The sequence below is a fragment of the Aotus nancymaae genome, unplaced genomic scaffold (genome assembly GCF_030222135.1).
Source record: "Aotus nancymaae isolate 86718 unplaced genomic scaffold, 86718_ANA_hifiasm-v0.15.2.pri h1tg000051l, whole genome shotgun sequence".
Taxonomy (NCBI): Eukaryota; Metazoa; Chordata; class Mammalia; order Primates; family Aotidae; genus Aotus; species Aotus nancymaae.
The window spans coordinates 8040054-8055129 of record NW_026988465.1 but is presented as its reverse complement, the minus strand read 5'-3'; the positions used below and the strand labels follow the sequence as shown (position 1 = coordinate 8055129).

General features: G+C 39.5%; 2 protein-coding genes across 2 annotated transcripts in view; one reads left to right on the top strand and one right to left on the bottom strand.

The window, feature by feature from the left end:
* Positions 1-15076, bottom strand: part of SYCP2L (synaptonemal complex protein 2 like) — a 159546-nt gene that overhangs the window by 22987 nt on the left and 121483 nt on the right. The window lies entirely within an intron of this gene.
* ELOVL2 (ELOVL fatty acid elongase 2) overlaps positions 1-15076 on the top strand; it is a 63158-nt gene that overhangs the window by 43158 nt on the left and 4924 nt on the right. The window contains exons 4-7 of the mRNA XM_012440345.3: positions 710-787; positions 5434-5605; positions 10346-10470; positions 10957-11091. Coding sequence (XP_012295768.1) covers positions 710-787; positions 5434-5605; positions 10346-10470; positions 10957-11091 — 510 coding nt within the window. The remainder of the gene's footprint in view (positions 1-709; positions 788-5433; positions 5606-10345; positions 10471-10956; positions 11092-15076) is intronic.

Sequence of the window (15076 nt, the reverse complement as noted above, 5' to 3'; positions counted from 1 at the left end):
CTAATCATCCTTCTACCACTTTCCTGTCATGTCATCTTGAGCAAATCATATACTCATCAAATGTTTACTGAGCAGTTACCACATAGCAGGTACTGGGCAAGGAACTGTAGATACAAAGATGAGCAAAAACAGAGGCATAAAGTTTTTGGAGCTTTTTGGTTTTGGGGAGCAATGGGGAAGATAGACATTAATCACTAAATTGTTTGATTACCAAGTAGCATAAATGCAATGAAGAAAATGGCTTAAGAACCTTACTGAACCCTGTTTTTATATCTGTAAAATGGCTATATATAATTTTAAATTATTGAGATGATTAAGTATATCTAAACCAACACAAAATATTAAATTTTTACTGTAGTTTTCTCACAGTTGTTTTCAACTAATTCTACATTTCGCTTGTAGAAACATGACTAGATAGGTAATTCCTTACATAAAATTTTGTGACTCAAATAATAGTTAAAGTCTGTTATTTTGACCGACGTAAATAGTTACAGGTAACATATCTTAATTAAGGAAGTAGCCATTGATTTAAGTTCCAACAGCAGGAATTAAGTCCCTTGATAATAGGTATCTGAGGATAGGATTGAGACAAACTCAAATTCTGGGAAATTCCTACTCAAACCTTGAATAGATGCCAGAGACATGAATGGTCTGCTTCCAAATTCCTGTGCTGATGTTTGTTTTTCTTTCTTTCTCCGTTCCTTGGCAGCTCATTCTCTCCACTTGGGAAGGAGGCTACAACTTACAGTGTCAAGATCTTACCAGCGCAGGGGAAGCTGACATCCGGGTGAGCCACTAGAAGCAAATCAACCAACTATAACCAGTTCTCACTGACAAGGAGCGGAGGCTTTCTCCTTCCAGATAGAGGGCAGAGGCTAGAATTAGATAAGAAAGGGGTTCCTGTTCTAATAGAAATGCTTGGTTACAGGCTGGGTGCAGTGGCTCATGCCTGTAATCCCAGCACTTTGGGAGGCTGAGGTGGGCAGATCATGAGGTCAGGAGTTTGAGACCAGCCTGGCCAACATGGTGAAACCCCATCTCTACTAAAAATATAAAAAATTAGCTGGGCATGATGGCACATGCCTGTAACCCAGCTACTCGGGAGGCTGAGGCAGGAGAATTGCTTGAACCGGGACCCGAAAGGCAGAGGTTGCAATGAGCTGAAATCATGCCACTGCAATCTGGCTTGGGCGACAGAGTGAAAAAATAAAGAAAGAAATGCTTGGTACAAAAATGATTTCCAACTATCTGTCTGTAGGGGCCTGACTGAAAAAGCCGCAGCACATCCACGTAGCAGATGCCTCTACAAAGTAGAGTGAGGAAGAGCTCTATGCTGCTACAGAATTCTCTAGGATATAGTTACGTGAACAAAAACAACATGCAGACCATGTTTATAGGATAGCATCCTTTGTTCCAGAAATGATATGAATGTGTATGTGTATTTGCTTGTATTTTTAAAAAGAAACAATGAGAGGATAAACTAAAAGCTAATAAAAAGTGTTTTATTTGAGGGGAGGGAACAGAGCAGAGGGGATACAGTGGAGGCCAGAATTCTCTGATTGTACCTTGTGCTATATTTGATTTTGGAACCACTAAGTGCTTTTCATAATTATAAAAAAAAATTAAATTTAAAAAGAAAGCAAGCCAGCCTCCCCCCAAAAGTTGGAAACAAATAAATGAATATACCTATATATTAAGTTGGTGACGTAATCACCCAAGGAATTATTTCAAATGACTTTAAAACAGTTTTTTTGACTAAATGTCCCTAGTGAGATATATCTTAACAGTATTCAGTAATTTTTTGTTATTGTTAATAACATTGGTATTGCTTTTTTGACACTGTTGGGATAAATTAATTATATAATACACTATGGGATAAATTAATTATATAATAATGTTAAGATCAGTAGGCACTATGATTTGAAACATGGAAAAAAAGAGATACCAATAAAAAAGTTAAACTAAAACTCATTAATCATAGATTCAAGTTGGAAATATCAGAATTAACTATTCTTTTTTAAACATTTAATTTTTAGCTCTGTCTACAGAAATGCCTAGTCTATGACAACCCAGTACAACGAGCAGTGATTACCCAGATTGTACTCTCTAAATATAATTTTCTCCAGAAAGGTTAGCTTTCCTAGATAATGGGCTTCTTCCTGGTTTGGGGCAGGAAATGTTTATAAGATGGACCTAGGACATCTATGACAGAAAGCAAAGCAGCTATCCAGGATGAGGATCATCACAAAAAGACAGGAGTTGCCTGAAGGGACCCCACTGCCTAAAAATGGGGCAGGTTGAACATCAAAAAGAATACTGACTGGAATGAATTGAAGCATTAAATATGTAAAAAGCCATGAGTTTAAAATGATACTCATTTTAAAACTCTCATTGTTACCTTTTGAAGGGTGTTAGAACACCAATTCATTTTAGGAAAAAAAAGGGAAATAATTAAACATTTATCTTGTCTTTCATATGTGAATTTTCAAATAGATGAAAAGGGAAAGTTCTCTATAGAAAAGAAAAATGCTTAGTTAACAATAGAATTAGAAAATCACCATTTTGCAACTCCTAGTGAAATAATGGATTGTATTCGTTTGTTTTGAGTTGCTTTAAAGGAATACCTGAGGGTGGGTAATTTATAGAGTTTTATTTTGGCCCACAGTTCTGCAGGCTGTACAGAAAGCATGGTGCCGGTATCTACTTCTGATGAGGCCCTCAAGAAGCCTGTAAACATGGTGGAAGGTGAAGGTGGGGTCAGGCATGTCACATGGCAAGAGAGGGAGCAAGGCACAGGGAGGTCCCAGACTCTTAAACAATCAGATCTTGCAGTAATTCACCTCAGGAAGGGCACCAAGCCATTCGTGAGGGATCTATCACCGTGTCCCAAACACCTCCCACCAGGCCCCACCTCTGACATTGGGGATCACATTTCAACATGAGATTTGGAGGGGACAGACATCCAAAGTATATCATGGATCTGACAGCAGTTATCTGTGAAGGGTAAAACTATTCGGTGAAAATTGAATAGAAACTTCATTATGATTGGACTCAACACTTGAATTCACGGTTCAGTCTCAATATCAGTGGAACAGCCAGAAATTATGTACCTCCTGATGGGAGGCAGTAGGGAGACAGAACCCTCTGAAGTATCCTTAGCAAAAAAAAAAAAAAAAAAAGTTATACCTGAATCTAATCAGGCCTGTAAATCTAATTGCCAGTAACAGAAAATGCATGTGTAGAGAAACGAGTTAAATGACACTAAGAAACAATCATACAAACCTGTAATATTAGAAATTGTTTATAAAGGATCTAGTTTTTCTAAGAATTAAAAGACATGAAAAAATGAAAGGAGCAAAGAGAGGGAACTGTTATTGGTTAGCAGAGACTTAAAACCATTGCAAATCAATGGAAGATGGACCTTGTTTGGATCTTGATTTAAACTAATTATAAAAACACATTTTGGGAGGGGCTAGGAAAAAAAAGGACATTTCTGAGACAAAGAAATTTGAATGTGGATTGGGCCCTTAGAAGACACTAAGGAATTGTTAATGTTGTTAGACAAGATAATGACTTCATGCTTATGTTAAAAAGTTTCCCTATCAGAAGTATTTACAAATAAAATTATTCCTTGGGTTTGCTTACAATATTCTATACTTCCTACTCCCCTGTTCCCTGAAATGGTGGAAAATAGAATTGACAAAAACTAGATTGTAATCATATTGAAAATTCTGAAGTTTAGCATTGGATACTGAGTGTTCATTTTACTTATTCTCCCTGCATTAGTGGATGTTTGAAATTTTCTATAAACATGACATATTATTAAGACAGATAGTAGACACCATTTAGCTAAAATCTTTAATATCAAGATGGACCTTTTTTTTTTGGAGACAGAGTTTCACTTTTGTCGCCCAGGCGGGAGTGCAATGGCACAATCTCAGCTTACTGTAACCTCTGCCTCCTGGGTTCAAGTGATTCTCTGGCCTCAGCTTCTCGAGTAGCTAGGATTACAAGCATGCGTCACCACACCTGGCTAATTTTTGTATTTCTGGTAGAGATGGGGTTTCGTCATGTTAGCCAGGCTGGTCTTGAACTCCTGACCTCAGGTAATCCACCTGCCTTGGCCTCCCAAAGTGTTGGGATTACAGGCACAAGCCACTGTGCCCGGCCAAGATGGACATTTTAAAAACATCTTCAAAACTGCAATACAAATAAAGTAAGACATATTGATTTCTCTGCATTCATTTTTATTTCTAATGCATTACCACAAACCCGTGCATTTTGGGATACCATACAGTTCTCTAAAGGTTGTTTTTATTTATTTGTAGTTTAGTATTTCTGAAGGTTAATTATCCCATCAGACATTAAGATGGTTGCCACCACACCTAATGCTGATCTTCTTGGGAAGTAGACAGTAGAGCATGATATTTTAACTCCAATGTTCCTATTATGTAATGTCTTTAAAAATATCTTAGGTTTAATGTTAGTGGTAAAAACATAGTACCTTTAACTAAAGAAGTGTCTCCCTGTAGATGAGACTGACTGAAGGCCTAAGGAGGGAAAGGATGTGGTTATCATGACCTCCCACTGTTAGCAGGGATAAATAACATCTTGATTTTTAATCCAGTAATCTGAGGAAAAGACACAAAATATGTAGTCATAGACTGCCCTTGGACAGTGTGTCTAAGAGACAAAAAACATGTACTTTAGAAGAGCAGAGGAAAATTATAATCTAATGTAACAAACAATAATGACCTCCTGTTGAGTGCTAGGAACTGAGCAAATAAGAGTGACAGTTTCTGCCTTTGAGTGATTTGCAATCTATTGATAGATTCATAACCCTAGCTACACTCTATTATGGCTATTGATTATGAAGCCATAAAGCAATGTGAATACAAATGAAGCAGCAGTTCAGCCTGAGAAAGGAAAGGGCTGGGAATTTCCAGAGAAAAGGTGGCATTTAAGAGGAATATTAATAAAGGACGACTAGAATATGTCAGACCTGAGGAAGGGAAGGAGTGCTGGGAGCAGGGAGTATAGTTTTTATTGCTGGAGGAGGAGTAAGCAGGCCACTGTCCCAGCACACAGGACACCATGGTGGGGAGCTTGCAGGAGGCTGGTGGGAACAGCAGCCAGCCAAGCCCGTAGGAGATCCTGGGTTCAAGCCAGGAGTCATGGACTTGGTTCTGCAGGTGCAGAGGAATAACCTGATCTCACGTGTGTCCTGGAAAAATAACTCGTTTCTCACTAGAGTGGGGTGGATTGCTTGAAATAAGGAGGAACTGGAGACAAGGACACCAGGTGAGCTGCCTTTTCGGCAGTGAGAAAGAAACCGTAGGAAAGCGCAGGCAGCACGCAGAAGGCTGAGTGGTGGGATGGCACCAGGAACGTTCCCATTTCTCATCCTTTTCCCCTCTTTACAAATCTCTATAGGTAGCCAAGGTGCTTTGGTGGTACTACTTCTCCAAATCAGTAGAGTTCCTGGACACAATTTTCTTTGTTTTGCGGAAAAAAACCAGTCAGATTACTTTTCTACATGTATATCATCATGCTTCTATGTTTAACATCTGGTGGTGTGTCTTGAACTGGATACCTTGTGGACAAAGTAAGTTATTTTGTAAATTTTTCCATTTTGAGGAATGGCTCTTACAGAGACCACTGGTGCTATCTTGTATTGAGCACATGCAGATCAGGAGAGCATGAAGGGAGGTCTAGAGTGCCAGCCTCACCACGGCAGGATACCTGTATCTGCCAGGGGTGGTGATTTCTAGTGTCTGGTCCTTGATACAGGCAAAATCTGAGCTGAACCTTAAACTATGTTATTTTCCATGCATCCTATGTCCCATGGTCAGAAGCACATACCCCAGCGGGAGGTGCTTCACTCCAATCCCAGGTGGTGTTTGACTCCTGTGGAAATACATCACCTTCCACAATCACCACTTCCCTATGAAACAGATTGAGGCATTTCAGCTTTTAGGGTTTCTTGTTTTCACATTCTGAACAATTAAGGTTACATCCCCAAATGACCTACCAGATTTTCCATTTTTTAAAACTGAGAGTTACAATAAGAAATACACTTTATATCACAACCCAGTGCACTCATTCATATTTGTTCCTTTTCTTTTTTGGGGGGGTGGGGGATGGAGTTTCCCCCTTGTTTCTCAGGCTTGAGTGCAATGGCATGATCTCGGCTCACCTGCAGCCTCTGCCTTCTGAGTTCAAGCAATTCTCCTGCCTCAGCCTCCTGAGTAGCTGGGATTACAGGTGCCCGCCACCACACCCAGCTAATCTTTTGTATTTTTAGTAGAGATGGGGTTTCACTCTATTGGTCAGGCTGTTATCAAACTCCTGACCTCAGGTGATTCACCTGCCTTAGCTTCCCAAAGTGCTGGAATTACAGGTGTTAGCCACCGCACTCAGCCCTTCTTTTTTTTGTTTAAGAGCGACAGGGTCTCACTCTTCTGCCCAGGCCAGAAGGCAGTGGTGTAGTCATAGCTTACTGCAGCCTCGACCTCCTGGGCTCAAGCCATCTTCCTGCATCAGCCTTTCAGTTCGCTGACTATATGCGTGCACCCTGCCCAGCTAATTTTCTTTTTTTTTTTTTTTGTAAGGCTGGGCATAGTGGCTCACATCTGTAATCCTATCCTAGCACTTTAGGAGGCTGAGGCAGGTGGATTGCTTGAGCTCAGGAATTTGAGACCAGCCTGGGCAACATGGCAAAATCCCATCTTTACCAAAAAATATATATATATATATATACAAAAATTAGCTGGACGTGGTGACGTGCACCTGTAGTGCCACCCAGCTCCTCGGGAGGCTGGGGTGGGAGGATGGCTCGAGCCCAGGAAGCAGAGGTTGCAGTGAGCTGAGATCGTGCCACTGCACTCCAGCCTGGGCAACAGAGCCAGACCCTGTCTCCAAAAAAAAAAAAAAAAAAAAGTGTAGACATAAGATGAATTTAATTATATTTAACCAAAGCAATATACTCTTACATGATTTCTAGGCCCCATGACCCAGTAGCTAGAGACATTAATTCTAACCAGTTGTTTGCTTTTAAATGAGCGATTTCATTTTGGGAAACAGGTTTCAAATGAATACATATACATGGGTAAAATTACTCTGTGCTGGTGTAGTCTTATTAGAGAATGTTTATGATCCCACTTGTATATGAAAATGTGGTTAGAATGTTAATTGGATAATGTATATATAAGAAGGTAAAGTACATAAAGTATAACTTCAGCCACATTTTAAACACTGTTTAACATTTTTGCAAAACCTTCTTGTAGGACGAGAGGGCTCTCTACATGAAAATGACTTGTTTTATATTTCAGATTTTATTTTAAAAGCTGTGTCTGGGCCGGGTGCCGTGGCTCATGCCTGTAATCCCAGCTACTCAAGACGCTGAGGTAGGAGAATCCCTTGAACCCGGGAGGTAGAGGTTGCAGTGAGCTGAAATTGCATCACTGCACTCCAGCCTGGGGACAGAGTGAGACTCTGCCTCAAAAAAAAAAAAGCTGTGTCTGTTAAACAAGAAAAGACACAAAAGAACCCCAGATTCCTGGTTCGTCATTCTGTATTCTTAATCACTTTTTCAAGTTACCTATTTTGTTGCATAAACTAACTGTTAACTGTTCATGCAACAGCAAACAAATGCCTGTTTAATAAAGAACTCTGACCAAGGCTATAAATGCCATTTACATTATTTTCAGTATTGTTGGTTATATTTAAATTTTCTTTATAATAAAGCACACTTTTTTTTTTTGAGACGGAGTCTTGGTTGTCCAGGCTGGAGTGCAGTGGCACAATCTTGGCTCACTGCAACCTCTGCCTCCCAGGTTCAAGCGATTCCCCTGCCTCAGCCTCCTGAGTGGCTGGGGCTACAGGTACGCACCACCATGCCTGGCTAATTTTTTTATATTTTAATAGAGACAGGTTTCACCATGTTGGCCAGGATGGTCTCAATCTCCTGACTTCATGATCCGCCCACCTCGGCCTCCCAAAATGCTGGGATTACAGGCATGAGCCACCGCACCCGGTCAAAGCACACTTATATTAAAAAACAAAACAGAACAAAACAAGTGTAGAGACAGGGTCTCTCTGTGTTGCCCAGGCTGATCTTGAACTCCTGGGCTCAAGGAGTCCTCCCACCTCAGCCTTCCAAAGTGCTGGGATTACAGGTGTGAGCTACTATGCCTGGCCCTCATTCATATTTCTGTGTTTTATATGAAATTTTATGAAACAGTATTTACCCTGACTCTGTATGATGCACTGTATTTTTTTAATCCTGTTTGACTTTTACAAAAAGTTGACAACTCTCACTGCATTGACTTCACCATTCACTAATGGGTCAGTTATGACCTACAGTTTGAGATGCACTGAGCTAGAGAGAACAGTACTTTCTATTTGATACTGCCCTGTACTCAAGAATTTAAAAATATTATATGAAAAACCAGAACATGTAAAACTTAAGTCAAAATGACTTTGTTCTAGGATTTGGGATCCTGCAGGGATGATGTTAGGGGAAAAAATGCCCAGGGATATTTGGAGTATCAATGATTGTGAAGGTACAAATGAAAACTAGAGTGTAAAGAAGGAAATTGCTGGGAGTGCAGTGGGAATAAAGAATTGATCTCTGTCCTTCTAGACAGACAGAGATCAATTTCTTCAGTTTAGTTATTAAGGAAGGACAGCTGCAATCAATATCAAAGGAGAATTACCAAGGTTAAGTATTTTTATGACTGTCAAGTTTCATTACAAATCACTGAGCATCTAAAACTCAAAGCATCACTGTGTAAAGACATAGTCCTGTGAATACTGTGTGACAATTTCTGCTTAAGAATATTAGAAAAAATGATATTATGTGTGACCTACCAGAGCAGCCTTTCAATTTTTTGAAATGCCTCAGTCTGTATCACAGTGAAGTGGTGACTGTGGAAGGTGCTATATTTCCATAGGAGCCAAACATTATAAGCAACAACTACTCATGGTTCATTAATTGATGGAAATGAAAAGTCAGGTGGGTAAAGAAATGGCACTGACTATGTTACTTGGTAGTCTGAATCTCTATTTGTGTTTTCATATAAATTCAAGTGCCATCACAGTTTACTTCAGCCAGCATTGGTTGAGAATTTACTATATGCATGGTATTGTACCTTTCATTTCTTATTTATCCATTTGCATTTAGCTATCCAGATCACTAATCTAGGATTAGAAAACCAGGCTAGAGAATTTAAATTGATTTATTAGCCAGCATATGTGCAGTGCTTTTTAGTTCATACAGTATATTATCTCAGTTAATTTCATCACAACCTTAAGAGCTAGTTATTATTATTATACCTATTATCCAGGTAAGAAAACAAAAATTTACAGTCAAAGCAATGTCTCCAAGGGGACATAGCCAATAAATGGCCCTCTAATGCCACAGTCTCTTCCACCACAGGATAGCTCACAGAACAGCCATCTGGATCCCAAGCTGCCAGCTGAAGAGTATGCACTTTGTGCCAAGCATTGTTCTAAGCACTTTCATGTACTGATGAAATCCCACAACACTGAGCTTCCTTCCAAGTGATGCATCTATGGTATCTTACCTCTTGGAGCTAAATCCTTTCAATGCTTAGCTGACCCAACATGGAACATGACCCTTTCTCCGTGGGTTCGTTCCTGAAGCCTTATTCACCCATGGTGGAAGCAGTTATAGAGATTTTTCATGAGGTTAATGGCAGGGACCTGGATTTTAGATATCCCTCATCCTAAATGTACCTGCGATGTGACCAGTCACTAGGAAGGTCTCAGTGCCTGGTTTCTCCTTCACTCTAGCCGTGTCTGTCTCCCGTAGTCTTTCTCCAGCACCTCCTGGTCCCTAAGTGTCTTTCAGGTAGAATTTATTTACTTAATTATGAAAGCAATGTATTTTGTCTCTCTAGCACCCTGTTCATCCATGTACAGAAGCCTCTTTCTACAGTCTATGTCTTATCAAAGGTTTAGCTAAAGCAAAGACAATTCTATTTCAGAGGAATTCTGCCACCAGCTTTAAGCTAGTATTTCTTTTCTTCCCTCAGTAGCTGATAGTAGTGACAGTTAGAGACAGTAAAACCTCATAGACAAGGCGTTCCGTTTGGGTGGCATTCTGAAAAGCCGTCCCAGGCTAGTCCTTCTATCATGGAGTTTTTGCAGAATCCTAGAAGTGGCACAATAATTGGGGAATTTATCATTGTGGATTTTGTTATATGATCATGTCATATGTGCTACTGATTTTCAATTACCATGCACAGAGAGAATCTCACTTGACAAAGAAGAATGAACAGTCCCTTCTGGAAAAAGTGATTTTTATACTGTACTTTTATAGGTTTCTTTGGACCGACACTGAACAGTTTTATCCACATTCTTATGTACTCCTACTATGGACTTTCTGTGTTTCCATCTATGCACAAGTATCTTTGGTGGAAGAAATATCTCACACAGGCTCAGCTGGTATGTTGTCCCTTCTTTCAGCTTTTCTCCATGTGGCTTGTGGATGGGGAAAGGAAATAGAAATCTGTTTTAGAAGTCAGAGGGCTTTTTATGTGTGATGAGGCTACCTATTTTTTCCCCCAAAAATGGCCTTTTAAGAATTAAACTGTGTTAAAATGCCCTTTGTGCATGCAATTAGCTTGTAATGGAAAGTTCCCTGCTTTGAAATATAGATGAATACTTTTCAAATTAATGTGTAAGTTAAATCCTTTTTGTCTAAATAATTTTAGCTGTGACTTTTCCATGAGAAAATAATGGGCAATTTTACATACTAATATAATTTCAAATAAGATTGCTGGATGACAGGGCTGCTTCAGCATCTTTGTTTTATTCCCACATCATTCTGAGAATTCTAGGAGTTGATTTCTGAATTGATACAGCTTCGCTGCAGTGTCTGTGTGGCACAGCCTGGCTTGCTCACAAAGATGCCCTCTCTGCCATCCCCAGGTGCAGTTTGTGCTCACCATCACGCACACCATGAGCGCTGTCGTGAAACCGTGTGGCTTCCCCTTCGGTTGTCTCATCTTCCAGTCGTCTTATATGCTGACGTTAGTCATCCTCTTCTTAAATTTTTACGTTCAGGTACGTGGAATGTAAATATTTAGCAGTAAAATGTAATTGATCATGCACTTTCTGTTTCCTTCTGAGACAGAGTTTTGCTCTTGTTGCCCAGGCTGGAGTGCGATGGCATGATCTCAGCTCACTGCAACCTCCGCCTTCCGGGTTCAAGCAATTCTCCTGCCTCAGCCTCCCAAGTAGCTGGGATTACAGGCCCATCTAATTTTTGTAGTTTTAGTAGAGACCGGGTTTCGCCATGTTGGCTGGGCTGGATTGGAACTCCTGACCTCAGGTGATCCGCCCACCTCAGCCTCCCAAAGTGCTGGGATTTCAGGTGTGAGCGACCATGCCCAGCCTAGATCATGCACTTTTACATTATATATTTAATTTTACTGATTACATATTATAGTAGCACATGCTTGTTGATAAATTCAGGTAACAGATACACAAAGTGAAATTTGCATTCCTAACTCCTCTTTCCACACCTTCCTCCTCGAAGGGTAACCACAGTTAATAGGCTAGTGGGCATTTAAAAAAACATTTTTCAATGCATGTACATAAAGTTCTATCAAAAATATCATTGGATTATGCATACAGTTCTCAATCTGAAGTACGTATTTGTACCATGCTACCAAAGTCTGACATGTGAACATTAAATATGTTTACAGTAAGACAGATCCAGGAAATGTGAATGGAGCAAAGCAAGGACTTATTCACTGTTTTTGATTTATTGAATTTCATATTAAAAAACGGTTTCCTTATCAGCTACCCTGATGTTGTAGACTGTTTATTTGGAAAAAAATTCCTTTAAGGCAAACTAGGGTGGAAAGGTCACATTGACTTTTTCTTTATCAAGTGTCATTTTCTTTTTAATTAACAATTTAAATGGAAGACAGCTTCAAAATGCAATTTCAAAGGCACTCTGTTGTACAAGAATGGATGAAAGCTGTAACAGAGAACAGGCCTCAGGTGGTTGTAGATTTTAAATTGCTCCCTTTTGTAGGCTGGGGAAATGGAAAGCTTTGTTTAAAAAAAAAAAGAGTCCATTTATATTCAAAATGGTACTTTTGAAATTGTATTCAACTGTATTTTCTTTATCAGACAAATAAGTGCTTTATTTTTTAGTTTGCATTTGCTGAAAGTTAAACCATAGTGGTTTTATACAGTGTGGAACAATGGGAACTGAATTTTGACAGCTTTTCAGATCTTGTATTTCTTTTTTTTATTTGAAAATACTTTATTGCTAAATATGCTAACAGTCATCTGAGCCTCGAGCAAGTCTTTTTTTTATTGCATTTTAGGTTTTGGGGTACATGTGAAGAACGTGTAAGATTGTTGCATAGGTACACACACGGCAGTGTGCTTTGCTGCCTTCCTTCCTATCACCTATATCTGACATTTCTCCCCATGGTATCCCTCCCCAACTCCCCACCCCCTGCTGTCCCTCCCATTTCCCCCCACCACAGACCCCAGTGTGTGATGCTCTCCTCCCTGTGTCCATGTGTTCTTATTGTTCAACACCCACCTATGAGTGAGAACATGTGGTGGTTAATTTTCTGTTCTTGTGTCAGTTTGCTGAGAATGGTTTCCAGGTTCATCCATGTCCCTACAAAGGACATGAACTCATTGTTTTTGATGGCTGCATAATATTCCATGGTGTATATGTGCCACATTTTCCCTGTCCAGTCTATCATTGATGGGCATTTGGGTTGGTTCCAGGTCTTTGCTATTGTAAACTGTGCCACAGTGAACATTTGTGTGCATGTGTACTTATAATAGAATGATTTATAATCCTTTGGATATATACCCAGTAATGGGATTGCTGGGTCAAATGGAATTTCTATTTCTAGATCCTTGAGGAATCGCCACACTGTCTTCCACAATGGTTTAACTAATTTACACTCCCACCAACAGTGTAAAAGTGTTCCTATTTCTCCACATCCTCTCCAGCATCTGTTGTCTCCAGATTTTTTAATGATCGCCATTCTAACTGGCATAAGATGGTATCTCAATGCAGTTTTGATTTGCATTTCTCTAATGACCAGTGATGATGAGCATTTTTTCATGTTTGTTGGCCTCCTATATGTCTTCTTTTATAAAGTGTCTGTTCATATCCGTCACCCACTTTTGAATGGGCTTGTTTTTTTCTTGTAAATCTTAGTTCTTTGTAGATTTCTAGATATTAGCCCTTTCTCAGATGGGTAGATTGCAAAATTTTTTTCCCATTCTGTTGGTTGTCGATTGACTCTAATGATTGTTTCTTTTGCTGTGCAGAAGCTCTGGAGTTTGATTAGGTCCCATTTGTCTTTTTGGCTTTTGTTGCCAATGCTTTTGGTGTTTTAGTCATGAAGTCCTTGCCTATGCCTATGTCCTGAATGGTTTTGCCTAGATTTTCTTCTAGGGTTTTTATGGTGTTAAGTCTTATGTTTAAGTCTTTAATCCATCTGGAGTTAATTTTAGTGTAAGGTGTCAGGAAGGGGTCCAGTTTCTGCTTTCTGCACATAGCTAGCCAGTTTTTCTAACACCATTTATTAAACAGGGAATCCTTTCCCCATTGCTTGTTTTTGTCAGGTTTGTTAAAGATCAGATTGTTGTAGATGTGTGGCATTGCCTCCAAAGCCTCTGTTCTGTTCCACTGGTCTATATCTCTGTTTTAGTACCAGTACCATGCTGTTTTGATTACTGTAGCCTTGTAGTATAGTTTGAAGTCAGGTAGTGTGATGCCTCCCGCTTTGTTCTTTTTGCTTAGAATTGACTTGGCTATGCGGGCTCTCTTTTGGTTCCATATGAAGTTTAAGGTGGTTTTTTCCAGCTCTATGAAGAAGGTCATTGGTAGCATGATGGGGATAGCATTCAATCTGTAAATTACTTTGGGCAGTATGGCCATTTTCACAATATTGATTCTTCCTAACCGTGAGCATGGAATGTTTCTCCATCTGTTTGTGTCCTCTCTTATTTCCTTCATCAGTGGTTTATAGTTCTCTTTGAAGAGGTCCTTTACATTCTTTGTTAGTTGTATTCCTAGGTATTTTATTCTCTTTGTAGCAATTGTGAATGGCAGTTTGTTCTTGATTTGGCTCTCTTTAAGTCTTATTGGTGTATAGGAATGCTTGTGATTTTTGCACATTGATTTTGTATCCTGAGACTTTGTTGAAGTTGCTTATCAGTTTCAGGAGATTTTGGGCTGAGACAGTGGGATCTTCTAAATATACAATCGTGTTGTCTGCAAATAGAGACAATTTGACTTCCTCCTTTCCAAATTGAATACCCTTTATTTCTTTTTCTTGCTGGATTGCTCTGGCTAGAACTTCCAATACTATATTGAATAGGAGTGGTGAGAGAGGGCATCCTTGTCTAGTGCCAGATTTCAAATGGAATGCTTCCAGTTTTTGCCCATTCAGTATGATATTGGCTGTTGGCTTGTTGTAAATAGCTTTTATTATTTTGAGATACGTTCCATCAATACTTAGTTTATTGGGGGTTTTTAGCATAAAGCGCTGTTGAATTTTGTCAAAGGCCTTCTCTGCATTTATTGAGATAATCATGTGGTTTTTGTCTTTGGTTCTGTTTATTTGGTGAATTACATTTATAGAGTTGCGTTTGTTAAACCAGCCTTGCATCCCTAGGATGAAACCTACTTGATTGTGATGGATAAGCTTTGTGATGTGCTGTTGTAATTGGTTTGCCAGTATTTTATTGAAGATTTTTGCATCTATGTTCATCATGGATATTGGCCTGAAGTTTTCTTTTCTTGTTGAGTCTTTGCCGGGTTTTGGTATCAGGATGATATTGATCTCATAAAATGATTTGGGAAGGATTCCCTTTTTGGATTGTTTGTTTGGAATAGTTTCAGAAGGAATGGCACCAGCTCCTCTTCGTATGTCTGGTAGAATTCGGCTGTGAACCCATCTGGACCTGGGCTTTTCTTGGTTGGTAGACTATTAATTGCTGCCTCAACTTCAGCCTTTGTTATTGGTCTATTCAGGGTTTCAACTTCTTCCTGGTTTAG